General features: G+C 37.9%; 2 protein-coding genes across 4 annotated transcripts; both read left to right on the plus strand.

Moving 5' to 3' along the window:
* The first annotated feature begins 254 nt into the window (after positions 1–254).
* On the plus strand, positions 255–14,198 carry per1a (period circadian clock 1a). 3 transcript variants are annotated; one of them, XM_079860974.1, is made up of 20 exons: positions 255–347; positions 2,157–2,611; positions 3,355–3,608; positions 3,693–3,814; positions 3,908–4,109; positions 5,774–5,968; positions 6,712–6,790; positions 6,880–6,986; positions 7,079–7,232; positions 7,431–7,674; positions 8,369–8,477; positions 8,564–8,705; positions 8,885–9,000; positions 9,183–9,353; positions 9,474–9,791; positions 9,881–10,836; positions 10,917–11,106; positions 11,299–11,482; positions 12,080–12,230; positions 12,581–14,198. In XM_079860974.1, exons 2-20 carry the CDS (start codon positions 2,307–2,309, stop codon positions 12,779–12,781), a joined length of 4,200 nt encoding a protein of 1,399 aa, XP_079717100.1. In that variant the 5' UTR covers positions 255–347; positions 2,157–2,306; the 3' UTR covers positions 12,782–14,198. The 3 variants fall into 3 exon arrangements, with proteins under 3 accessions (XP_079717100.1, XP_079717098.1, XP_079717099.1); XM_079860972.1 differs by lacking the exon at positions 255–347 and having other exon boundaries at positions 2,183–2,611; positions 9,186–9,353; XM_079860973.1 differs by lacking the exon at positions 255–347 and having other exon boundaries at positions 2,183–2,611; positions 8,567–8,705.
* Positions 14,199–18,366: 4,168 nt separating this feature from the next.
* pcolcea (procollagen C-endopeptidase enhancer a) lies at positions 18,367–26,489 on the plus strand. Its single transcript, XM_079862044.1, has 9 exons — positions 18,367–18,834; positions 21,637–21,745; positions 21,842–22,100; positions 23,667–23,791; positions 23,980–24,116; positions 24,224–24,549; positions 24,644–24,724; positions 25,387–25,557; positions 25,692–26,489. Exons 1-9 carry the CDS (start codon positions 18,746–18,748, stop codon positions 25,820–25,822), a joined length of 1,428 nt encoding a protein of 475 aa, XP_079718170.1. The 5' UTR covers positions 18,367–18,745; the 3' UTR covers positions 25,823–26,489.
* The last annotated feature ends 297 nt before the right edge of the window (positions 26,490–26,786 follow it).

Consider the following 26,786-nt stretch of genomic DNA (forward strand, 5'->3'; position numbering starts at 1 on the left):
AGAGGGAAGCTCTGCTACAACGTGACAAAGGAGAGCCGAACAATCAAGGCCCCGCCCATATGTCCAATAGCAGCGCGAATTTCAAGTTGATGGGCGGGGTTTATGCACAGTAGGCGGAGTTCTGGCAGTCTAGTAGCCAACGAAAGATTGTTTAGAGAGTTGCTGGTAACACGTGAAATCTGTTCCCAAAACAAGAATGATAGTGGTGTCCGCACACGGGTTGTTAATATATCCGTCAAGAAGAGAGTTACTGTACTGAACTACTGTGTTGCACTGGCGTCATTCGGATACAAGCTCTGAAAAGCAGCTTAAACTTCAATTCGGATGAACAGAAATACTTTAACAAGGTAAGAAAAGCTGCGTGTTGTCATAATATTTTGCTTATTGTGTTGATTATCTTGGATGTGTATAAGTGTCAGTTTAATCTATATTTGATAAAGAAAAACGTTTAACCCTTAAACATTTAATAGGCCTATTATTGACATTTCCTGATGGCACTGCGGATCTCTGATCATTGGTAAAAAAAAAAATTAAAAAAAAAATGTTATATATATATATATATATATATATATATATATATATATATATATATATATATATATAGGCCTATATATGGTTATTTTGGAATGCTCTTGGGATTACCTTTGTATATAAGGTCATTTGACTTCATTATTTTTCAGCATATTTTAATATCTAACTTGATTGTCTGTTTCAAATATGTAGTATAGGCTATGTATGTTTTTAATGTGCTTGACTGTATCAAAATATTTCTAATTTCCAATCAATGTTGATATGATGTCAGGTAATTCCACAGGTCTACAGGTAGAGGACTCACATTCAAATAAGCGCATATTATATTTAAATCTGTTAAGGAAAGATAAGGAGTCTCGAAAAGATAACTCTGATAACTTTAAATATTGTATTTACAATTACTCCACCCATATAATAAAGTTGTATTTATAGCGCCATTCCAAAAAGGCTAGGCTACTTCATTATGCATGATGCACAGAAGTGATACTTGTCAGGGTAAGGAAAAACTGATGAGAACAGGAAAACAATACATAAAGATGGGGAAACTACTAATATTTCAGTTTCATGCTGAATAGTTCAACTCAGACACATATGCATCTTCCCACACATCCTGTGTTTTTAGGTCACACTCTTTTATCTTTTTTATACCATACAGAAGTGAATGTGTTATATAATTGTTTAGCTAGTGAATCATTTTTGTTTTTTTATTATAGCCTTTAAACAAATCCTAACACTTTAATTTAGACTTATAAATGATAATCAGTGAGAAAATCACTATTTAATATTAATTAGAAACATATGAAATCAAATGTATTAAATATTTATGTATTTATTTACAAATTAAAATGAAATTTAAACTGAAAATCTCATTTACATTTAGGATACACAGTGTTGGCACTAAAATAGTTTCTGCATGATCCAGAGAAAGAAAAGAGAACTATAAACACTTAGGTTAAGGTTAATATATATATGAACATAAATATGCATTTAACCCATTTCCACGCAACTGAAGCTACAAGTCTGCTCCTACTTCATTTCAAATCTGAGGATGTTATCTGTAAAGCTAGGAATTTCATTAAACATTTTCTAAGACCATGTCATGTGTGTTTTTAGAGAAGGCTAATAAAAAAATTATTGCTCCCTTGCAGTCTGTTGCGGAAAACTTTCCCATTCATGTTTCTATTGTTCTCACTCAACAAACCTTTCACACCTCTGCCGGGTATGAGACTTAATGTTTATTATTCTTTTGTTTTTATTCAGAGGCTATTAGCCTTTATTCTGGCATTATGACTTTCCCATCCACATCGCTTTGATCCCAATATACATTTATCCACCTGTTATAAATAGTCTTTCTAGAAAACAAAACCAAACTTTTCTTATGAACTTGCGTGAAATTCTTTTGACAAAACACACTTGTGCAATAAGGCTACTATGTATATGTACAGTACATGTAAGAAGTTAAAGTTCAGTAAAGTAAATATTTCATTGACTATCCACCAAGGGGTTCAATGCTGAAGACCTTGTTTTTATTCACTGTTCTCTGTGTTCTTCTTGAAATCAAAGTTGAAATTCATATCTCTTAGTGTTCCGTTAATGCTTATCCTGTTTTTATTGTTTCCCACCAGATGGTTTACAACTTTATGATCTATTATGTGGATACATCCAGGACTAGGGCAGCAGATATTTAGGATAACCTAGGAGTTCACATGCCCTGCTTTGTCAGAAATTCCTTACAGATGCACAAAACAGATGTTATATAATTATTCTGCTTCATTATGAGTAATGACAACTTCCAAACACCTGTGAGCTGTACCACTAGTACAGGGACGGGAAGAACACATAAGGATGAAAGGGAAACCCACAGTAATTCTTCTCCCGGAATGACTGACAGCCAGTCCGTCCGCCCAGGACTGGACATCCTAACAGTACCTCAGCTAACACACTCGGACGACACTGATGCCCATTCCAGCGGGAATGACTCGACCGAGAGGGAGAGCGAAGGACACATGGGGCGAGAAACATCCACCTGCAGCTCTCACAATGGCAAGGGTTCAACCACAGAGACTACAGAAAGCAAGAGGTATGTGATATTTAAATCAATTGATCAATTTATTCAAAATGACTTTTATATGGTAGACAGATGGTTAAAGGAATATTTTAAGTTGAAAATTGATTTCTATTTCAAGTAAATGCTGGCTTTTGAACTTTCTATTCATCAAAGAAGTTTCCACAAAACATTAAACAGCACAATTGTTTTCAGCATTGATAATAATACGAAATGTTTCTTGAGCCCCAAATCAGCATATTCAAATGATTTCTGAAGGATCATGTGACACTGAAGACTGGAGTAATGATGCTGAAAATTCAGCTTTGCCAATTAGAAAACAGTTATTTTAAAATGTAATTAGATTCCACAGAATTACTGTTTTTACTGTATTTTTGAACAAAGAAATGTTTACCGCAAACATGTGAACAGTGGGTGTATGTATATACCGATAAAATAGCTTGAATGCCTTTGTAAAGTCACTTTATATATGTGTCTTAGCCAAATGTACAAGTGTAAACCTGTGTTACTTCTCTTTGAATCACTTTAGTCAGCAAAGAAATAAAAACTGTGGGGAGGAGGATTAATATATAAATAGCTCACACATTCAGTTTAATAAGCTAATTGCAGCATTTAGGTTTGTCTTTGTTCCCAGAAAACCGGTCGAGGCACAAGGATGCTACGCTCAGGGCAGAATTAAATCATTTATATAATTTTTAGTAACAGACTGGTTTTAAAATTACTGGCTAATTTCCCTCATTAAAAATGTCTCTCCTCAGCTCAAATGGAAACAGTCCCTCCCCTCCTAGCAGCTCGGTGTCGTTCAGTCTTTTGAGTGGCAGCTCGGAGCAGGATCAGCCGACCTCCCTATCAGCCAGCGGTGACCAGGCGGCCCGGCTGCAGACCCAGAGAGAGCTGCTGAAGGCCCTGCGCGAGCTAAAGGTCCGCATGCCGGCGGAACGGCACAGGAAGGGCCGATCTAGCACCCTAGCCTCCCTGCAGTATGCGCTTAGCTGTGTCAAGCAAGTGAGAGGTGAGTAAGAAAACAAAAAATTAAATTGCATTTCCTTGTTCTGGAATGTGTGCCAATGAAAGGGTGTGTTGTGACCTTCTGTAGCTAATCAAGAGTACTACCATCAGTGGAGTGTGGAAGAGAGCCATGGTTGTTGTTTGGACTTGTCGTCGTTTACCATCGAAGAGCTAGACAACATCACATCAGAGTACACCCTTCAAAACACGGTATGACTGGACAGGTTACCTCGTACACATCAGGCTGTGACCCTTTAGAAGAATCTAATGAACTTCTTTTATTTTTTCTCTATTCCATCCTAGGACACGTTCTCTGTGGCGGTGTCGTTCCTCTCTGGTAAAGTTATGTACATCACATCCCAGGCGGCCTCTCTGCTGCGCTGTAAACCCGAGAGGCTTCAGGGGGCTCTGTTTTCGGAGCTGCTCGCGCCTCAGGACGTCAGCACCTTTTACAGCAGCACCGCTCCCAGCCGCCTGCCGGCGTGGTCCTCCTGCGCAGGCACCAGTATGTCAAAGTTACTGTGCGAATATAGTGACAAAGCAGAGTGCGTAGAAACTTTTGTAAATCAGTTACAGACAGTGCTTCATTTGTAAACGAATAATTGCCTGATCAAAAACAACATTGAAAAGGCACTCTGACCGACACTTACCTTACATCTTCAGATTTCCCCGAACGTACAATGACGTCACTAAACGGTGGTAGCACAACTAAATAAGAGCATCATACACAAGTTTCTGCATGGCACTGACTACAGCCTATTTTATTATTCTGTCACGTATATAGCTACGTTGAGACCAAATGTCATTCAGTTGATCAGTGATATTCTCTCTCACCAACAAAGTCGTCGCCTCTTTGATTTCTGACTAATCTAACGCCCGTTGCTCGTGTCTCCCGCTATGCTGATTAGTATTAGTAGAATTGTCCAGGGGTGTAGTTCCGTCTTCTCGTTATCTCTTTTGATCAGAAACACCATCAGCTTTACTCCCGGATATGAAAAATGAATATATGCTTCACTGTCTTTTTGACATTTTAGCGATATTATCTTATTTTTAATTGAACTCTGTCTCACACGTCGTTTAAATCGTTTACAAAAAAGAATCCCGAAATGCAAAAATCCAAAATCTGACATTTTCCGGAACAGGATTCGGCAGGATCTGACTCAAATTAAGCACTGGTTACACACAGTTGTATTCTCTACAATGCACATGTTTTTGTCCCAATCAGCCAATACTGTTAATATTGGCACACTTTAAAAACAGTTTAAGGGTGTGCAGTTTTGAGTCATGTGCTGTGTCCGAATACGCCTACTTCCATACTATACAGTGGGTAAAAAAACAGTGTGTGAGCTGAGTAGTATGTCTGAATCCAAAGTATTCATAAAACAGTAGGCATAAAACAGTAGGCGAAAAGTACCCAAATTACCTACTACATTCATTCATACTACAGACATTCGTACTATATAGAACATATTTAATGGTCGCAAAGTAAGTTTCAAACCAAATGCAGTACCTTCTATACAGTATGTGATTTCGGGCGCAGCACAATATAGTGTTATAATACTGAAATCCAATTGGTACAATATCGTGTCCCACAAAAGTGTATTTTAAAGGTGCAGTATGTAATTTTCTATATTGGTAAAAAAAAAAAACAAGTCTCCACAAATACTCCACCCCCACCCTTCCTCTTCCAACCAGGTATTCCTGCCCTGATGCAGGCAAACATCGCTACTCCAGGATGCTGACCAGGGTTATTATCATTAACTAAAACTAAAACCATAAAAACATTTGCGTTACTTAAAATAAAATAAACATTAACTGAAATAAAATAAAATATTAAACTTATTTTAAATCATCTAGTTGCCTAGGCAACATTTGTTATTTTCATTTAGTTTAACTTGAAATACTAAAACTGATATAAAAAAACAATAAAATGACAAAAACTACAAAATGACTAAATATATATATAAACAAAAAGATTCAAAATATTAAAAACTATTAGCATATCAAAGATACTAAAACAACACTGCTGTTGACACAAACAGATGGCAGTAGCTCAGAAATTAAGTGTACCTTGTAAGCATCAATAATTTTAAACAGCACATTCTGATTGGCTGTAATTTTGTTATGTTGGGAAAAATGAGTATTTATTAAAGCTCCATTTTCGTATAGCCTCACAGGTGGACTGTGCTGAGGAAAAGTCAATGTTTTGTCGGATCAGCAGAGGTAGGGACAGTGACGGTAATGAAGTGAAGTATTACCCCTTCCGTCTCACGCCATATCAGCTAACCCTGAGGGACTCCGACACATCCCAACCTGAGCCCTGCTGCCTCCTCATCGCTGAGAGAGTTCACTCTGGCTACGAGGGTAAGACACTGTTAATGTCAAATACACTACCATTCAGAAGTTTGGGGTCAGTAAGGTTTAAAAAAATTTAAGGAAATGAATGATTTTATTCAGCAAGGACAAGTAAAGACATTTATAATGCTAAAAGATTTCTATTTCAAATAAATGCTGGTCTTTTGAACTTCCTATTCATCAAAGAAACCTGAACAAATTTATCATGGTTTTACCAAAAATATTAAGCAGCACAACGGTTATCAACATTGATAATAATAAGAAATGTGTTGATTTCTGAAGGATCGTGTGACACTGAAGACTGGAGTAATGATGCTGAAAATTCTGCTTTACCATCACAGGAATAAACTACATTTTAAAATATATTCAAATATAGATTGTAGTAATGTTTCACAATTTACTGTATTTTTTATTAAATAAATGGAGTCTTGAAATCTTACAGACCTCAAACGTTTTAATGGTAGTGTACTGTATGAAACCCAATCTCACTGTTATGAAAGCATACTCTTAACATTTAAATACTACGCATGCTGACGAGAAACTGGTCTGATTCACTTACCATCTGGTAACGGTAGATTATAATAGCTTTAAACATTCAAAATGTGTCTCTGTAATTACTTGTCAAATGCCCTTAATTGAAAAATCACCCTTATTGTATGTAATTGTAATATTGACACACCGTGATAAAATAATCACACTGTGCTCTCTGTTGTTTTGTCTGTTCTTATATTTTTCTGTTTTTCACATGACAGCACCTCGTATCCCAGCAGATAAGAGAATTTTTACCACCAGTCACACTCCAAACTGGCTCTTCCAAGAGATTGATGAAAGGTTTGCATTTTGCCTAAAGCTGTCTCACATTTTTACCAGCCATGTCTCTTTTGAACAGTTACATAAACCTCCTCCTCTCTCATTTGCAGGGCAGTGCCGTTACTTGGTTACATGCCTCAGGACTTGGTTGGGAAACCGGTGCTTATTTACTTGCATCCAGAAGACAGACTCCTTATGGTTGCCATTCACAAGAAAAGTGAGTCGGTCATTCTAGACGCAGACACAATTCAGTGGTGAATATTTGTGCAGCGGAATTCTTTGATCTAGTTTTCGTCCTTTCTTCATCAGTTATCCAGTTTGCAGGGCAGCCATTTGACCACTCGCCCCTGCGTATGCGTGCTCAAAGTGGGGAGTACCTGACCCTCGACACCAGCTGGTCATCCTTCATCAACCCCTGGAGCAGGAAGGTGGCTTTCATAGTGGGACGCCACAAAGTTCGAACGTAAGTGGCTGCACAGTTTTTGTCCTTAAATCATACAGCACTAAAGGAAAAAATCAACGTCCCAGCAACCACATAGCAACGCCCTTGCAACCCCTCTGGCATGATGATAGTATGTTCTGCATGGGCATGCACTCATATGAGCTAATCTACTGTTAAGTGGTTTCACAAAGCTTGTCTACCATCACTTCCTTTCTGTAGGAGTCCATTGAACGAGGACGTGTTCACTGCCCCGGAGGGCGGGGAGGTGAGAACCATGTCCCCAGATGTGCCGCAGCTGAACGAGTTGATCTACAGGTTCCTGGTGCAGCCCATTCATGCCGGCAGCTCACAGGGGTACGGCAGCCTGGGCAGCAGCGGCTCACACGAGCACCAGCAAGGTGCCACTTCCTCCTCTGAGAGTAACGGACATGCTTCCGAGGACCAGATGAAGCCCAGGAAACCAGTGAGAATGTTTATCATTATCAATCCAGACATACACGTTACAGCATCTAACATTACATAATGAAATAAAAACAAGTATACACTACTCTTCACAAGGTTGGGGTCTGTACAATTTTTATAATGTTTTTGAAAGTAATCTTTTATGATCACCAAGGCTGATCAAAAATACAGTAAATTGTACAGTAAAAACAGTAATATTGTGAAATATTATTACAATTTAAAATGTATTTTTTTCCTGTAACGCCAAAGCTGAATTTCTATTATCATTCTAATACTGTTCTAATAATCATTCTAATATGCTTATTTAGTGCTCAAGAAACAAAATTATCAGTTTTGAAAACAGTTGTGCTGCTTAATATATTTGTGGAAACCATGATACATTCTTTTCTGGATTGTTTGATTATTATAAAGTTCAAAAGCATTCATTTGAAATAGAAAACATTTGTATCATTATAAATGTCTTTCTTTCTCTTTTTGATCAATTTAATGTGTCCTTGTTGAATAAAAGTATTCATTACTTAAAAAAAAGAAAATCTTACTGACCTCAAACCTTTGAATGGTAGTGTACATGTTTATCCCCAAAATTATTTGGACTTGTGAAATTCCTTATAATTTTCACTTGTATGAATGTTATTATATACCCTTGTATAGAATTCGCCATGTCAACCTTTATTTCCTCATTTATTTCTTCCTAGATGACGTTTGAACAGATTTGTAAAGACATACACATGGTAAAGGCCAGTGGACAGCAAGTCTTCATTGAATCCCGAAACCGACCGCCAGCTCTCAAACAGGGTAGCTTAGGTAAACATCACGAATATGTCAAATAATAATGACCTGACTTCATCTCTTTAGTCTGAGGTCACAACATGATTGCTGTCATATTTCAGAAGCACTGGCAAAGGCAGCAGACACAGAAGAGGCCTCTGCTAGAGAAGGTCTGGCAGGTTTAGCACTGTCAAGTCCACCTAGGAATGAGCTGCCCTCCATCTACTCATACCAGCAGATCAACTGTCTGGAAAGCATCATACGGTGATTTTCTCACTTGTGTTTCTGCTTGTACTAGGATTTGGGCATTTGTTTTGTGTGAATTTATTTTTATTTCTCCATTTTAATCTTATTTGAAGAGACATAAGATGTTTTATAGGTTTATGTGTGAAGTTTGTTTATTGGATATGTAGTGATCTCATGTTTTTCACTGTGTTGTTCAGATATCTGGAGAGCTTTAATGTCCCTGGCACAGTGAAGAGGAAGTGTGGCTCATCTTCCTATACAACCTCTTCATCTGACGATGATAAACAAAGGGAAGAAGCTGGAGCAACCGAAGGTGAGTAATGGATTGCTAAAGGGTAATGGGATATTTACCCAAAACATCCTATAAGTATTCAGAAAGTTAGGGATGGAGAGGAAGACTCATACAATCGATCACTATTGGAATTCTTTCAGTGTCAACTGATGTCTGTGAATGTTCTCTGTGTAGCTGAAGTTCACTCTTCTCTTTTGACATAGCAGAGACTCTTGTGGTGACCGAGGGGTCAAAGGTTGTCCCTGCAGCACCAGGACACCCCCTAACCCCTCTGGCTCTGCACTGTAAGGCAGAAAGCGTTGTGTCTGCCACTTCCCAGTGCAGTTTCAGCAGCACCATCGTTCACGTTGGTGATAAGAAGCCACCTGAATCGGGTATGAACACTTTTTTTCCAGTCTATTCTTGTCACCGCCCTATACATGGTATGTCTTATATTTCATTAAACGTCAGACTGTGCAAAAGCAAGCAATCTCCTCTGTTCGATCTACATCCAGACATTGTTATGATGGAGGAGCCACCAACCACCCCAACACCTTCCACGTTATCTCCACACTCTGCTGTTGCCTCTGCCGTGCCTGTGAACCCTCAGCAGACCCCGTCCCCCACTGCTGCTGTTCCCGAGAAAGAAAAGGAGAAGGAGAGAAGAGGTGGAGGAAGTGCAGGAAAGGGCCTCACGAAGGCGATGTTATCCACACACACCCAGCAAGAAGAGCAAGCCTTCCTCAACCGTTTTAGAGACATCAGCCAGCTGCGGATGGTCCAACCCAGTGAGCCACCACAGCGCAGAAGCACGCCTACACCTGGGACAAAAGGTAACAGCATTGTATAGTTGTTAATAGGTTGCATTTGTCTGTCTGACTTCCTTTACTTACGACCTTATTATTTGGCTTGTTCTGTCTAGGAGTGAATAGCTCCCAGAACTATCCTTCTGTAGATAACAGCAACAGTCGTCGGCATGGCAGAGGTGGGAAAAAACGGAAACATCAAATAGAAGACAACATTCCGGACATTCCCTCCCTCTCTGGATCTGGCCCCTATAGAGGATCTAATCCTGCAGCAATAAGACCCGACTTCCCCTCAATCCAGCACTCTTCCACATCTTGGCAACCATCAGTGGCATCGCAGACCAGTGGTGCTCCTGTGATGTCCTCCGTTCCACCAGGCTACATGCCCATGTTTCCCATTTCGTCGCCTTTCTTGATGCCCCAGGTGGGAACGGATCATTCCTTGCAAGCAGGAGTTCCTAGGTTCCCCATGCAAGGCTTTCCTCCAGTGATGCCACCAGTCACCTTCATGATGCCCAACTATATTTTTCCACAATTTGGTAATCCAGGACCACAGTTGAACCCAGCCAACTTGCAGCTCAGTGGGCAACTGCCTGCCCAGATGAACCCCTTGGGCCAGTTCCCTTGTTCTTTTGTTCAAATGAACCCGGGTGTACCATCGTTTAATCCTGCAGTAGGGCAGTTACATCCATTGGGCTCTCAAATGAATCCCACTATGCCTGCAGTGATTCCCCAGCAGTTCTACAACCCAAATCCCCCGTTCATTTTCCCCAACTCTCCATCAATGCCAGCTGGAAATGCCAACACTACACTACATGGACAGTCTCGTTCCAGCACACCCCAGTCCACCGGGCAACAGGCTGGCGAGAGAGAAGGGACCGGATCCCCTCTTTTTCAGTCCCGATGCTCCTCCCCACTCAATCTTCTACAACTTGAGGAATTGCCAAGCAACGGAACAGATGCTACGCTACAGACTCCACCCCCAGGAGTAGGTGCAACACAAGCAGGTGGGACTGTGGTGCCGAATTCCTGCAATCGCAGCAACACCAAAGATGCCAAACCAAATAACAGCGTAAGAATTAAGAACCGTTTTAAACCCATTTGTTTTTAATTACCTTGCTTCTTGGCTAACTTTGAGTTAACTTCTTTTAGCATGAAGTCAATGAGTCAAACCAGGACTCCATGTCGACCTCCAGTGACATGCTGGACCTACTGCTGCAAGAGGACTCCCGCTCAGGAACTGGCTCTGCCGCCTCAGGCTCTGGGTCTTCAGGGTCTGGGTCTGGGTCTGGGTCATTTGCCTCTGGATCAAATGGATGTAGCACATCTGGAAGTGGCACTAGTGAGTAATTTACTCATGTATGCTTCATTCTTAAAGTTATAGATCACCCAAACTCACCAATACTCACCCTCATGTCTTTACAAACCTGTATGACTTTTCTTCTGTGATGGAACAAAAATGAAGACATTTTTAAGAATTGTACTGGTTTCTCTTTTCCATGCAGTTACAATTTATTTATTTATTTTATCTCAGGGAGCAGTAATACAAGCAAGTACTTTGGAAGCATTGACTCGTCAGAGAATGATCACACTCATAAACCAGCATCTGGGGATCTGGGAGGGGAACAGTTCATAAATTTTGTCCTGCAGGACCCCATCTGGCTCCTCATGGCCAACACAGATGACAAGGTTATGATGACATACCAGATTCCCATCAAGTAAGGCCATTTTTACTAAAGTTACTTCCAAACCTGTTCTTACATCTTTGTCTGTTATATATCTTGATTAGCCTGTTCTGGTGTATTTAATTTAGGTTAAAAAAAAAAAAAGTCCTTAAAGGGTTAGTTCACCCAAAAATTTAAATTCTGTCATTAATTACTCACCCTCATGTCGTTCCAAACCTGTAACTACCTAATAGTCACATGGACTATTTTAACTATGTCTTTACCACCTTTCTGGGCCTTGAAAGTTGCAATGGCGTTGCTGTCAATGGAGGGACAGAAAGCTCTCAGATTTTATCAAAAATATCTTCATTTGTGTTCCGAAGATGAACGAAGGTCTTATGGGTTTGGAACGACATGAGAGTGAGTAATTAATGACAGAATTAAAAATTTTGGGTGAACTAACCATTTAATTATGAGTTTCGTTACTACAATTACAAAGCAAATTTGGTGAGAATAAAATTGACTCACTGGGCAATTTCATATTTTTCTACCTTTTTCACTCCCTGACAAAGAATTTTTTTTTTACTATTAAGTGTAGCTTAAACTCTGCCAGAAGATAGAGTACATTAATTTGAATGTGTATGTGTACAGAGACAGAGACTCAGTACTGAAAGAAGACAGAGACGCCCTGAAAGCTGTTCAGAACCATCAGCCTCACTTTACTGAAGAGCAGAAGAAAGAGTTAACGCAGGTCCACCCCTGGATTCAAACGGGCTGCCTACCAAAAGCCATCAACATTACAGTGAGTAGTTCTTAACAAAAATGACGCAAAGTCTGTACCAACATTTTGCTGCTTTCTAGTTCTGGCCAGATTCTGATGCAGTTCTCACTGCATGTATCTTTCACAAATGAGGTAATTACCCAGAATGCCTTGCAACAGGCTCATTCAACATTTTAATTCAAGATGGTGGACAAAGGAAATGTCAACTCTAAGTATATAGTGTTCTGAAGTACTGAAAAATTGAAAAAAAAAGAAGATTTTTACCCAACATTTGTGTGGTAGTGCATTTTTCTAACTTTTAGAGTGTTAGCTTAGCTTAGCAACATGCTAACATCTTTAGTCTCTAATGTGCTTCACACTTTTCTTCACAGTCTTGCACAGGATGTGCAACTCCCCCAGATTTCTTGACTCCTCCATTCGAATTGGAATTTCATGAGATGGATCTCAGCATGGTTTTGAGAGAAGAGGCCAAACAACAAGATAAACTTATCACTGCAGAAACAGCCTTTCCCTTGAGCCCCCCTTCATCTGATTGTGAACAGATAGACAATCAGGCCAGCACAAGCACGTAGGAGTGGGCCATGGAGGAGATGGAAGTGACATAATCAGCGAAAGTGAAGAGGGACTACTGACTGCTGGACAGTGATTGGTTGTGTTGCTGCCTCATAGACTTTTAGGACCAAGTTGAATTTGGACCAAGCTGAAAGTGTGAAAGATTTATGAACTTTTATCCTCTCAGATGATGTCAGTTCAATCAGTATATCAATCTGAACAATAGAGAGAAGAAGGGAAAGACTTCCTTTAATTTGTATAGCTTAAAAGGAATATGTTTTGAGATGTTAACCTGTTGCACGTGGTGGATGTTAGAACATTGTTGCACTATATTCTGCTTCCAGGTTCTTATAATTATTCATGAGCCTGCCTGGACTTATCCTATGACAGGCGCTGTTTCAGAATTATTCATGACACCATGTGACCTTTTCCTATTACAGGCAGTTCTTCAAACCATGAGTTATTGAGTTTATAGAATTATGAACAGTTGGACCAGGAATTTACTGATTTCACATAAGTTTGAAATAAGACAGTCTGACATTCATAGCCCTTTTTACAGACACTGTGTATCAATTCTCAAACCGTTCTGAACGATTCCCAGGAATTATGGCACCGAAACGCAAACTATTTTGGTTGAAAAGAGGTATGATAGGCCAGAAACATTCTCTAACCAAGTTGCCAATGCATTGCAAGTCCATTGTCCCGTTATATGATATTAACCTTCAAATGTCCGTTTATATATTGTGGTTTAGAATTGCAATCTTAGACAATCAAAATACAATAACACACAAAATTAAGTTTGCTTAGCTAAAAGCATTTGCGCTCACATCACCAGTTCATCACAAACAACATTTTTTACTGGTAGTGTTAAAGATTTATTTATTTGTTCATATTCAAACAACTGAATATGGTTTACAAAACAATGTATTTGAAGGTGCTTTTGATACTGTTAAGTCCATAAAATGTAAATTAATGGATTTTGAATAGAGATGTATTTACTTCTAAAAGCCTCGCGGATGAGCTTGACAATCCCTTTGTTTCACTAGATGGTCCATAGAAGCACAAGAATAGTCTATGTGTACCTTTTTTTTGCATCCAATGTCTTGTTCAGTTCCTCAACAAATGCAGGACTCTATTATATATAAAAAAATAAATAATAATAATTTGAATTTTGAAGACAGCTATTTCCCTCGTTTTCTGTTTCCCTCAGATTTGTCAGCGAGGGTTTTTCAAAAGCTTTTCTGTGAAAGCAGACAGGCCCAATCAGTGTACATGCAGTACAGTTCTGTTTAAAGTTTCTGTTAAATGTGCAGGAATTGTAAATTGATTATACATTTGCCAAGTCCTTGATTCATTTTTTTTTACTCAAACATGCTTGAAAATTGTATTTTTCTACTTTTAAACTAAATAAATACATGTTATGTTTTTAGTAATCTGATTTGACCATCTGATGTTTTTATTATTATTTTTATTATTTTAATTTTTTTGGTAACATGACTGAATTGATCTTCGTAGCCACTAGAGGGCGCATTGTAACAAATCTGGTAACATCCACAATTGTCTCTTCAAGCTTTGCTTTGAATTATCTTCACCCAAATCAAATATTTCCAAGATTTTGACCCCTTTCATTTTCCAAAGGAAAACTGTTTTCACAGCCCAGCTGAAATATGTGTCTATGGTGACATAAGGAGAAAGCATTCCACTTTCCCTGTCTACTTTTTAAAGCTTAAATCTGTGGTTTTCTCCAGCTCAAGAATGCAGTTCAGACTGTCTCATGGCTCTCGTCTCCATATCTCCAGATTAGCAAAACTGACAGGTTTCTGTAAGCTCTACTTGTTGATCTCTATGAATATTTAACATTATATAAGAACTCTCTGAAAAACCTGAGATAGAGAAGCAATGAGCTGTTTGTTGTTGACTTTGTGTGATAGAAGGTTTCATGTTCAAACCATAATGAGAGAGGAGATGTCTGTAGTGGCATGATACATTCCAACAAGCTGTTTGTGTATGATGCAGGATGGCAGTTCTGCATTGCAGTTCTGTTTCATTCATATCCACTCTTTTTAACTGATTTTTAATATAATGAATTTCATGAATTACATAACACACCCATTAATGTCATTCGATCACCCTCATGTCATTTCAAACTTGTTTTCTTTCTTCCATTAAACACATAAGGAGATATTCTGAAGAATGTTCATGCTGTTCTTTTCCTACAATGAAAGAGCTGGTGAGCTGTCAAGCTCCAAAAAGCACCCTAATGCCGGGGACGCACTAAACGACTAGTTGAAACATTCTTAGAGACTGTTTCCAATGACTAGAGCAAATTTTAAACACAGACTGTTAACACTGACTGAACACAACTGTCCCTGACTCGGTGCGTTTGGGCGTAAGTATCAAATTACATTAATAATCTGCCTTACAATCATTAATTGTGTCAATACATTGTGCCATATTTGACATCAGTAACACTAAACATCAGATGTTTCACCATGAAAGAGGAAGCTGTTGTAACTCAGGCATACAATGTCCGATCTGCCCCAAACTTCACATGTTTGATAAGAGTACTGCCCTGAACACATCTACATGACAATATTCAGTTATTGTAATAGCGCCGCCTGCTGGTAGCAGGAAGTTTGGAAAATAACAATGACTTTGAGATAGTCCTCCTATATTTACATACTGCCCACCGTGCTCTGTTTTTCCTAAAGCCGCCGGGTGGCGGTGGCACAGGTGCGAGGGCCCTTTTCATCGCTGCTTGCAGCTTTAATTATTATTGTAATGTTATGTGCTTTTAGACATGAGGTAATTTAACGGCGCATTGCAGACTCTGGATGGGATCTTATGCTTTCAAAGCTAGCTTGTTATTGCTAGTCTCTCCGAAATTGCCTACCCTACCTTTAATGTTTTTTAGTGTCATGTGTGTATTTGTTTGTTTAACTGCAAATTTAAGTTCAATCTGTAAAACGTAAGTAGTTGCTATTGTATTTTTTACGGTAAAGTTATGGCAACCACAGCTGCCTTTTTTTTAACCATAAATTTCCCTTTTTTATGTTGAAGCACTTAAAAGAAAACTCCAGAATATAGCATGTACTTTTATTGTGATTTGTTGTCCATTTTGGAGCTCAGCTGCATCCATCTCTATTCACTTTTATTATGTGGTAAAGAGCAACATGAACATTCTTTAAAATATCTAATTTTGTCTTTCACAGAAGAAAGTAAGTCACAGGTTTGGAATGACATTGGTAAATAAATTATTACTAATTGTTTAACAAGTCGGAGCATAATAAGAGCATATAAAGAGCCATTTTTCTAAATCCATGTTCTACTGCCAAATTAATTATTTCCAAAGCTATTCTTCCCCCCCAGACCTCCCTGTCTCAAATGATTCCTCATATAGTTTCTAATTTTGTCCTGTCCCTTTGACAACAATACATTTTGATGGATTGTTTTTGCTTTGATACCCTTGACCTTCCTCCAGGTCTTCAAGCCAGACCTCACACTCCTCCACCCCCCAGCAAAGTCCCACGTCACCACATTCTTGTGCTGTTGCCTGTCATCACAACTCCAATCACATCCCAGAGAGAACAAACGCAACCAGATGCCAAGCACAACAGAGTTAGCAGCATCTACAATGGATTCACATGATACAGTTTGAACGTGTTTGCATATTTTTGGATTTGTACTTTGCAAACAATCCTTTGCTTTAGATCGTTTTTATTGTTCGTTATATATTAAATGGTGGTGACTAGATATCTTTATGCTGTCCTGCTTTGAGAACTGATGATCTGCTGTGATCTTTTATGAGATTTATATTTCTTCTGAAGGTTTTATGCGGATGTTCCCCTGTACAGGCCCCTGTAATGTCGATCGAAAGGCCAGAGCTGAAACAGAACACCATAAGGGGGGAATTCTTCAAACAACGTGACTCATTCTCAGACACAGATAGAAAACATGAATGTGTTCACAACACTGAGGTCACTTATCCTAATTACAACCAGTAGTGCCTTTTAATTTTAAAGGAATGTTCTGGGTTTAAGTAAAGATTATTGGATCTTGTTGATCTTATTGGATTATTGGATCTATTATCTGTGTTGTTGAAGAAAATTATATCAGTCATCCATCAGTTTCTGATGCTGTTTCAAGACTCAAAGAACATGGATTCCATGTTGTTATTGTTAACTAACAATTAACAATATAGTTTTTGTTAACTGAATCATTGGCTGAATTAGATCAAATAAAATGTAAAACTTAAATGAAAAGAAATTTAAAGAAATGTTGTCATGGAAAACTAATTGAAATAAGTTAAAGTACTAAAATGACTAAAACAGAAACAAAAGAAACACTGCAAAATACTATTTGTTGGTTTAACTTAAAAGGGTAAGTTACCTGGTTGCCTTAAAAATTTGAGTTCATTGAAATAAAAAAATTTGAGTTAATACAATGGAGATTGGTTTAATAAATAGAAACTCAAAATATTATGTTATCTGAACCACATTCATTATCTAAGTTGATTTGACAAAAAATACAACATTGTGAAAACAAATCATGAAAATGTTTACAGTGTACACAATAATGATTTGTATGTGTTGTAATTGATGTGTTGAATATTTTATGGTTTGTTGATTTGATGTATGTTGTTTATTTTGTTTAAGCTTTTTTGTTTTTTTGGTGTTGACTTGGTTTGGAAACACTTGTTATGAGAAACACACCTGGTGATCATTGAACTCACACTCTTTTAAATATGTTTTCATTGTATGATGCACTGGTGAGGTCTGATTGCTGAAACGTTTGAAAAGCCCATATGTGTTTTGTTCAGAGGTGGACAAAATACACAACTTCCTTACTTGAGTGACTTGAGTGAGTTACTCTGTTACAAGTAAAAGTTGTGAAGACCGATTTTTACTTAAGTAAAATAAGTAGCCTACTTGTTTAGTTTAGTAGAAGTATCAAAAGTAAAAAGTAAATGTCAATGCATTGTTTTATTATTGTTGCATTGTTGTATGTAATACTTACAGTATCTTATGCCTCTGAATCTATGCCTGCCTGCCTACCCTCATATCAATACCAAATTTATTTCTAGAACACATTTCCAGTGGGATTGAATGTGAGATTGAATAAGTGCACTCAATAACGTCCACAATGGTTTCGGACACCCAAATGGCTGTTCCCTCAAATAGTGTCCTATTTAAAGTTTTTTGGCTTTTAGTATGAATATGTTAGCCTTACTGTTATCTATAAGCTAGTGTGCTCCAAAACAATGACAACATTTGCATTTAGAATAAAGACCAAAACCCAATGTTGAAAATGAAAATCAGGTTGATTTCAGAATCCAATGCCTGATTGACATTAACGCCATTTTACATTTAAGTCGCAATTACCTTCTTGCTTTTATTTTTTCCTTAAAAACTGGAAGGCTGATGAACAAACAGACTTTATACCGATTTTTGTATAACTTTTATTAGTAGTTAAGATAATCAAATATGCTAATATCCTAAGGAGGTGTAATTAGAGTACAAATGTTAAGGTTTGTAAACACAACCTCTTGATCTCTACAGAAGAGCCTCTGGCGCTTCATGATAGCACATAGAGCAGCCTGAAGGTCACACTTAAAACCTGACAACCAGAGCAGCATGGATAGCTTCTCTCCAAAGATTAAAACGACTTTAAACTCATAGATCTACTAGAATGGCTTTCATTTTCAATGGCTTCCTTACAGAGTTTGCATTGCATTTCTTTTCTGTCCTGATTTTGTTGATGCAGCATTCTTCCCTTTGGCCAAAGTGAATGAGGCTGATACTGGCTCTAACTCTAACTCTGGCTCTGAACATCTGGCTCTAATTAAAACCTCCCCCCTCCTAATATAGCGTCACTTTCCCACTCCCTCTACTCTTTCCTCAGCATCCCTCCCTCCATACCTCCTCCTCTCTGTGTCATGTGTCCTGTGGCCGCGTTTGCATGTGTGGATCTCAGTGCTGAGGAATATGGAGCGTTTGGCTGCTGTGTGGAATTTGGGGATTCTTCTATGTCTGAGTTTCGGAGGGGCCTTGTGTCAGACCACCAACTATACTAGGTGAGCGGTATAGGGCTTTGGCTGAGAACGAACTAAGTGTGCATGTCAAGACAGCTCTTTGCTGCTATAAATAACTCTTTACAAACCTTATGCTGCAAGAGCTGTTTAAACTTTCTAGCTTTTAAGTGTTTATGTTTGGTAGTAAGTGTCATTTTTATACTATTTAAATGCATGGAGTGTGTGTATGAATTGTATGGAATGTATTGATTAAAGAGTGATGAGGGTTGCAGATGGAAGTTCTTTGAGTTAGTGTGTTTTTTAAGGTGAATCAGGTCGCTTTACCCTGCATCAGGTCCAGCTTTCCTTTGCAGGGAGCGCAATTGCTTTTTCTGAAGAAAACAGATGGATAATTTACTAAATGTTGGTATTATGACATCCTTATATGGTCTGGAATTCTGGAAAACTTTTAATGCTATTTAGGCTGTTGGAGTTAAAGAAATAGTTCAGCCAAGAATGAAATTTCTAGTCAACCCATATGACTTTCTGTCTTCATTGGAGAAATTTAGTAGAATGTTCATGCTGCTCTTTTCCATACAATGAAATTAAATAGAAAAAAAGGTCCAAAAAGTACAAAAAAACAAACATGTGCTTCACATGCACGAAGTAAAACAACATCTAATTTTATGTCCAATCATGACATCCCTTGCTAAAAATGTTTTTTTTCAAGTGTGCTTCTTTTAAACAAAAAATAAGAAAGTATTATTTCAGTCTATTTTAAATGAAAAATGTAGTTATAATTAAAAACTACTTTAAAAGTTTACCACTGTTCTTAAAAGTATACTTTTATACACTAAAAAGTGGGCCAATTTAGTCTCAAGTTTATCGAAACAGTACACTTAAAAATATACTTCAAATTTAGGTATACTTATTTTTTGTAAGGGGTGTGACTAAATAATTTTAATCAAATGGAACACATTTATGTTTTATGTTGCTTTAGTATGGAAACCTTTTTTTTAAAACTCGAACAGCACTAAATGCAAAAAAAAAAAAAAAAAAAATGTAATTTATATATCCTAGTTGACAATGCACTAATGAAAATTTTGCTAATAAAACTAGAGATGCATCCAATCCAGTTTTTAATAATGCAAAGTCCTATAATATGTAAAAAGACAGAAAAAGGACAAAAAGTTAAAAGACAATCATGACAAATTGTTTGTGTACTCGATCATGAGGCGGCAGGATTAAATGTGTGTGATTTTAACCAAATGCATTTATTTTTAAGAAAAATAATCTAATTGGTTGTCTCATTTACATTAGCCCTATTTTAATTTTCTTGCTAATTTTTCTCAACAGTAAATATTTGAAAAGGTCACTGAAACGATGCCGTAAACATCCCCATTGCTGAGTGAAGAGAATCTGTCTCAGACGGGTCTGTGGGAGTAACTGCATAATGACAGTTTTTTGGTCTGCTTGTTAGTTCTGGCTCTGCACCATTACATTACAAAAGAGCTGTGTTTTATTTTGCACTGTCATAGAGTTTAAGTCTATAAACATGTTGCTGTAGACGTCTGAAACATTTCTCAACATTCAAAAGGGATTTTAAGTTGTCAGTGAGCTTAGAAATACTGCCTGCATGTGATGTTGTAAACATTGAATAAAAATGTCTGCCTCTCTGCCAGCAAAGCTCATAATTTTAAATATTTAAACTACAGTCAAACTGTTCTTTTGAAAAAAGCTGTTAGCAACACTAACTGGAAGCTACGGACTGGAGACAGTATCTATTTAATGCAACTATATACTTGTGTATTTTTCTGGCACAAAGGAGTTTTTTAAATGAATAATTAGGGTGATTACATTAAACCTTGGTGGCACACAAAATTATATCACTGAATAAGAGACAAACATTTCCAGTAGTCTTTGATGAGGTTTATTTTCTTGCAAGAAAAGGCCAGCAGTCATACAGTCACAGTGGCTGCAGAGTGTGAATGTGAGGGGAGGGCAACCTTCATCTTTTATAGTTTTGACTATAATCTTATCTTTCTAGGCCAATGATGGTGTTTTAAACATATGTGGAACATTCTTAGACTTGTTCATCATATTTTATCCTTGAGTGGAGGAGTCCCTCCTGTCACGTACCAACACGCTTTACCCTTCCATATTAGAATAAGGTTTGTGTGTGCTCTTTTACTGTCATATGATGGTCACACACATCTTCAAGATAAAATTTCTTCCACAACCTGAACAGATCAATTTACACTAAATGCTAATTCTAATTTAAATAACCGAGTTGAAAATCCACAAAGTTGCTCTTAAAAATGCAGAAATACTGTACATAAACAATTCATTATTATTATTATTATTAAAAGCCTCCTTTTGAAACCTGTTTTCTACATTAGTTTGATGGCTAATTGCATCAACCAGTCAGATTTACTATTTTTGTCATGGGACAAAAAGCACTTTTTAAATTGGTTTTGTAAATGTTTCAGTCATTTATCTGGTTTAACTAATGCTTCTCGTGATAAAAATGAAAGCTCTAAACATTGACATTTTATTTAGCCTATGTAGTGAATAATAATAATAATATCGTAAAACTGGTATCTTAATAGCTTTTGGTTAGTATAATATTTTCATCCTGGATGTTTGCCATAACTCAAGTTTTTGAGTTGTTGTACTGTAGGTTCATCTATGTGCATCTGTTTGTACTTTGTGAGATATGTGTTTTGCAATGCCTTAGTCAAGCTTTTGACTCGCCTTCGTGATATAAACACTGTGCAATTTATTGTGCAATATAAACACATTCACATCAGCATTTTATTATAGTCACCAGAAATCCCTCTTTTTCACTCTTCCTCTCTCTCTCAGGCCTGTGTTTAACTGTGGCGGTGATCTGGCTGGAGACTCAGGCTTTGTGGGCAGTGAAGGATTCCCATCATTCTACAAACCCAACAGCAAATGTACCTGGTACATCACAGTGAGTTCACTTTGAGTTCACACTTGAGATTCTTCGTCATCCTGGGGCTGTATCACAGAGTAAAAGCCTTTAAGTATCTCTGTCCCTTTGTACTAGGTTCCAGAAGGCAATGTGGTCATGCTCTCCTTCAGGATTTTTGACCTGGAGGCTGACCCTCTCTGCCGCTATGACTATGTGGATGTGTACAACGGACACTCTAACATGGTGCAGAAGCTCGGGCGTTTCTGCGGAACGTTCCGGCCCGGGGCTCTCATCTCCACTTCCAATACCATGATGGTAAAGATGGTATCAGATTCAGGAACAGGAGGGAGAGGGTTCCTGGGTTACTTCAATGGAGGAAAGCCACATGTGGATGGTGAAATGAAACATTAAATATTAAACATCAAATGTGTTGCGATCAGTGTTGGGGTAACGGATTACAAGTAATGCGCATTACGTAGTCAGATTAAAAGTAAACTTTATACATTTACACATTCATATTTCAGTTAAAGGGGGGGTGAAATGCTATTTCATGCATACTGAGTTTTTTACACTGGTAAAGAGTTGGATTCCCATGCTAAACATGGACAAAGTTTCAAAAACTAAGTTGTACGTTTGAAGGAGTATTTTTGTTCCAAAAATACTCCTTCCGGTTTGTCACAAGTTTCGGAAAGTTTTTTTCGAGTATGGCTCTGTCTTACGTAAGATAGGGCGGAATTTCCTTATATGGGTCCTAAGGGCACTTCTCCGGTAAGATCGCGGCCGCGCGCGCACTCGTAGACCAGAGCAAGAGAGTGAAAGCAGTTCGCCATCAAAGCGCCCTGCCCGGCTTTTGGGAAGTCAATGTCACCAAAGAAGTGTGTTTTTGGTTGCCAGGGCAAGACAACCCTGCACAGATTCCCAAAGAACCCAGCGTTAAGGAACCCGTGGATGGAGTTTGTTTTCCTGAGCATAAACGGAGTTGTGTAAGACTGTTGTTCCCTGCATTTCGACGATGATTGTTTTATAAACAAAGCCCAGATCTACGGATTTGCAGATCGTCTAATGCTTAAGGATCGAGCAGTCACAATGATAAAAATTCGCGGTCGTGCGTTGGAACCGGACGGTGAGTAAAACTGTTTGTTGAACAAATGTCTCTGTGTGTTGTCACTAGCTTGGCGCGTTAGCACAGCTAAGCTTCACCCACACGGCCCGCCCCCAGCCGCTCGGTTTTTTCCGGAAAGACTCGGTACAGCCTATCTTTATGTTAAAAATTTAATAAAACAAAATACTTTTTGGAGATATGAAGGATGCAATATTACTCTATAGGTACTCAAGATTAACAGGAGATTGAGTGAAAATGAGCATTTCACCCCCCCCTTTAAAATTCTCTCTCTTCTCCATAATATAATCAATTAGAAATGTACACTCATACATGCGCTGGAACTGACAAAATGTATAAAAGTAACAAAACACATTACTTACTTTTCAATAAAAGTTGTAATCTTATGAGATCTTTTGTATGGCATACATAGCTCTAGCAGTCAGGAAATATCTAAGTGGTCAGAATAATAATATTCTTAATGTGTTTGAAGATGAAAAATGGTGTAGGCTATGTTATATAGGTTGCGTTAATGCATTACTTAATGCATTACTACTTGTTTAAATCGAGCCTTAGCCAGGTAAGAAAAAGATATACTCAATAGTAATGTAATGCATTACTTCCCATAAAAAGTAACTAAGTAACGTAATGCGTTACTTTTAAGAGAGTAACACTATTATGATGCATTAAAAGTAACTCTCCCCAACACTGCTTGCGATTGCTGTGCCGTTCGTTCAGGTTTTTCATTTTCAGACAAATAACTTGATGTTGGAAACGTGTTGTTTTGACTTGAGGTTTTGCATAGTAGAAGGTGAATGTTTGCAGCCTTAATAGTCTTTCTTTTCTTTTTATTTATGTCAGAGCATCAGTTTTGTGGCGGGAAGCTCACAAAGTCTCAGGGCACAATTAAAACTCCCAACTGGCCGGAGAAAAATTATCCACCGGGCATCAGCTGTTCCTGGCTTATAACAGTGGAGCCGGAAATGGTCAGGAAAAAAAACATAAACATGCAGTGATCGTTTTCTGTTAATATTTCAATGTTGAATTGGTGGCGGCACGCCAGACATTTTTGCATCCTGTTAAATGATAAGAAATAGGCTAGGTCTGTTGGGAAATATTGACTTAGGCTATCTAATGGGACCCTATTGTAAAGTGTTGTGGTTTTGTGTTTCAGGTGATTGAGGTGAAGTTCGATAAGTTTGATTTGGAGCCTGACACGTACTGCCGCTTCGACTACGTGGCGTTCTTTAACGGAGGAGAGAAGGACGATTCGAGGCGCATCGCAAAATTCTGCGGAGACACTTCGCCTCAGTCAGTTATCTCATTCTCTCATTGTATTATTGATATCATTTCTATGAAAAAAAAAACAAACTACCACACACATTCATTCATCTCTGTTTTTTGTGTCCCACCTACAGGAACATTGTTACCAATAGCAATGTGTTATTGGTGCAGTTCGTATCTGATCTTAGTGTTACTTCAGACGGATTCATGGCGTCATACAACAGCATCCCACGTAACCTCCGTACTCCGACTGTAGGTGGCGATGTTGCGACAGGACCTAGAGTGTCTTCCACACCCACAAAACCCCGTCTCACTCCAGTCAAACAGGAGAAACCTGTTGTGTTTACAACAGAAGCAACAACTACAACCACTACTACAAAAGCTCCTGAACAGCTAAAGCCTCGACCCAAACCTGTGAGGCCTCCAGTCCGTAAACCAGAGCCAGATATATCCAGACCCTGTAAGCCGGAAAAGATAACAGTAACACATTATGCTGGTAACAGTTGATCATAACTTGTTACACAATGTTGAATGTTTTTTTGTTTTTTTTTCAGCCACAAACACAAACCCACTGTGCGCAAAGGCATGTAAAAGAGATGGAAGCATCAAGAACAGTTTCTGTGCTAGTGAATTTGGTAAGTCATTTCATACAACAACCATTAAAAAAACATAAAGCACACAGAGGGAACTTTTACACTACCATTCAAAAGTTTTGGGTCGATAATGTTTTTGAAAAAAAGTTTCTTATCCTCACGAAGGCTGCATTTATTTGATTACAAATACAGTAAAAATAGTAATATTGTGAAATATGATTGCAAATTGAAATAACTGTTTTCTATTTTAAATATATATGTTGTGATGGCAAAGCTGAATTTTCAGCATCATTACTCCAGTATTCGGGTGTCACATGACCCTACAGAAATCTTTCTAATATGCTGATTTGCTGCTCAAGAAACTTTTATTTTTTTTATCATAGGGTAAGACGTGTTGAAAACATTTTAAAACTGTTATCATCAGAAAGACAGAATTGATCAACAATTTAAACGTCTTTATGGTCACATTTGATCAATTTAATGCAATAAAAGTATTAATTTCTTTAAAAAAAAAATCTGAATGGTACAGGTATGTCTTAAAGGGACAGTTCACCAAAAAAAAAAAGAAAAGAAAATTCTGCCATCATTTACTCACTCTTTTTTAATTCCTCATTTTGATCTATAATATAATATGTAGGGTTTGTAAAGGGCTGAACTATATATCGTTCTATAAGAGCAACCTTTTATTTCTCTCTATTTCTCAGTGATCACCGGTACGCTGACAGCATTGACTTCTGGACCTAGAGGAAGTGTGCAAGCCACAGTGTCCTTAATTAAGGCCTATAAGACTGGTAGTCTTACAATCACCCAAGCTGGAGAAACTATGTCTGTCAAACTTGTGATGCCCTGTAAGAAATGTCCCGTGCTGCGCAGAGGTATATGGCCACATATGCACAGATAAATACACACCGCCAATATGCATTCTTTGGTCTTTATTGCTCATTAGTCATTAATTTCTTACAAATCTGCAAATTATATATTTATTGACAAAAAACTGTCTCTTCACTAGGTCAAAACTACATCCTGATGGGTCAGGTGGACGAGGAAGGCCGTGGTGTTCTCAAGCCTGGTAGTTTCACTGCCCTGTACAAAACTCCACACCACAAGATGCTGACCAGCATCAACAACCAGCCATGCTGATCGCTCATACCCATGTTTGCACAAGCAGCCTTCAAAGCAAAGACACTCGATGTAATGCAGGACAGTGATTAGACAACGGCCCAAAACTAGTTTGGATATTAAGAGGTATTTTTTTGTCATTGTAAAATAATGCTCAGGAACACAAAATTTCTGGACTGTTTTCATTAAACTATGGCGCAATTCAAACTTCAGCTCAGAACTGAATTATATAAAGCAAGGATATTTTTCATACAATTCAGTATATACACAGAGATGTCACAAATTTTATGTCTAATTTATGATGTCTTCTTATACAGGATTTATATAACACATTAACGCATTGAGACGTGTTGTTTTATTGGGATGGGCTTTTCCCTTTCACTGAAAGCTGCTTTTGGTCCAGAATACACTGACTTAAACTATGATCTCATACTAATCTGATGATGTGGTAAAAATAACACTTATCTCTTTCTATTGCTCCCCCTTCTCTGTTTCTATGTTCAGAATAGCTTACTACCATACATTTTGTAGCATGGTCATTTTGCTCATTTATTTTATGCATAGAACACCCAAATTACCTACTATATTAGCCAAATTTGCTTCAGTGTTGGTACTGTTCAAGGTACTGTAACTTTAAGGTACTGTAAAATTTAAAAGAGTCAATACACCATCAATCCTACTTCCAAAACGTGTTTTGTCTTATTTTGTATCAATTGCAACTTCGCTATAGAATATAGCATAGCATGTATATAGCATTACATGCAAATAAAGATGAGAGAAGATAAAAGCATGAATGAGTTTCCTAGAATCATCCAAAGATAAAAAAAGGACATATCTTGGCAATATTTCTCAAATGATAAAACATGTTTTTGTCACTTGACTAATATGAGACTTAAAACTAAGGTCACAGTCCATAATGACACACAGGTTCTTAACTTCTTTTTTAGATTGTAGCGATAAGGAGCCTATCCTCTCCCGCTCATGT

This window comes from Squalius cephalus (assembly GCF_949319135.1).
Source record: "Squalius cephalus genome assembly, chromosome: 24".
NCBI lineage: Eukaryota > Metazoa > Chordata > Actinopteri > Cypriniformes > Leuciscidae > Squalius > Squalius cephalus.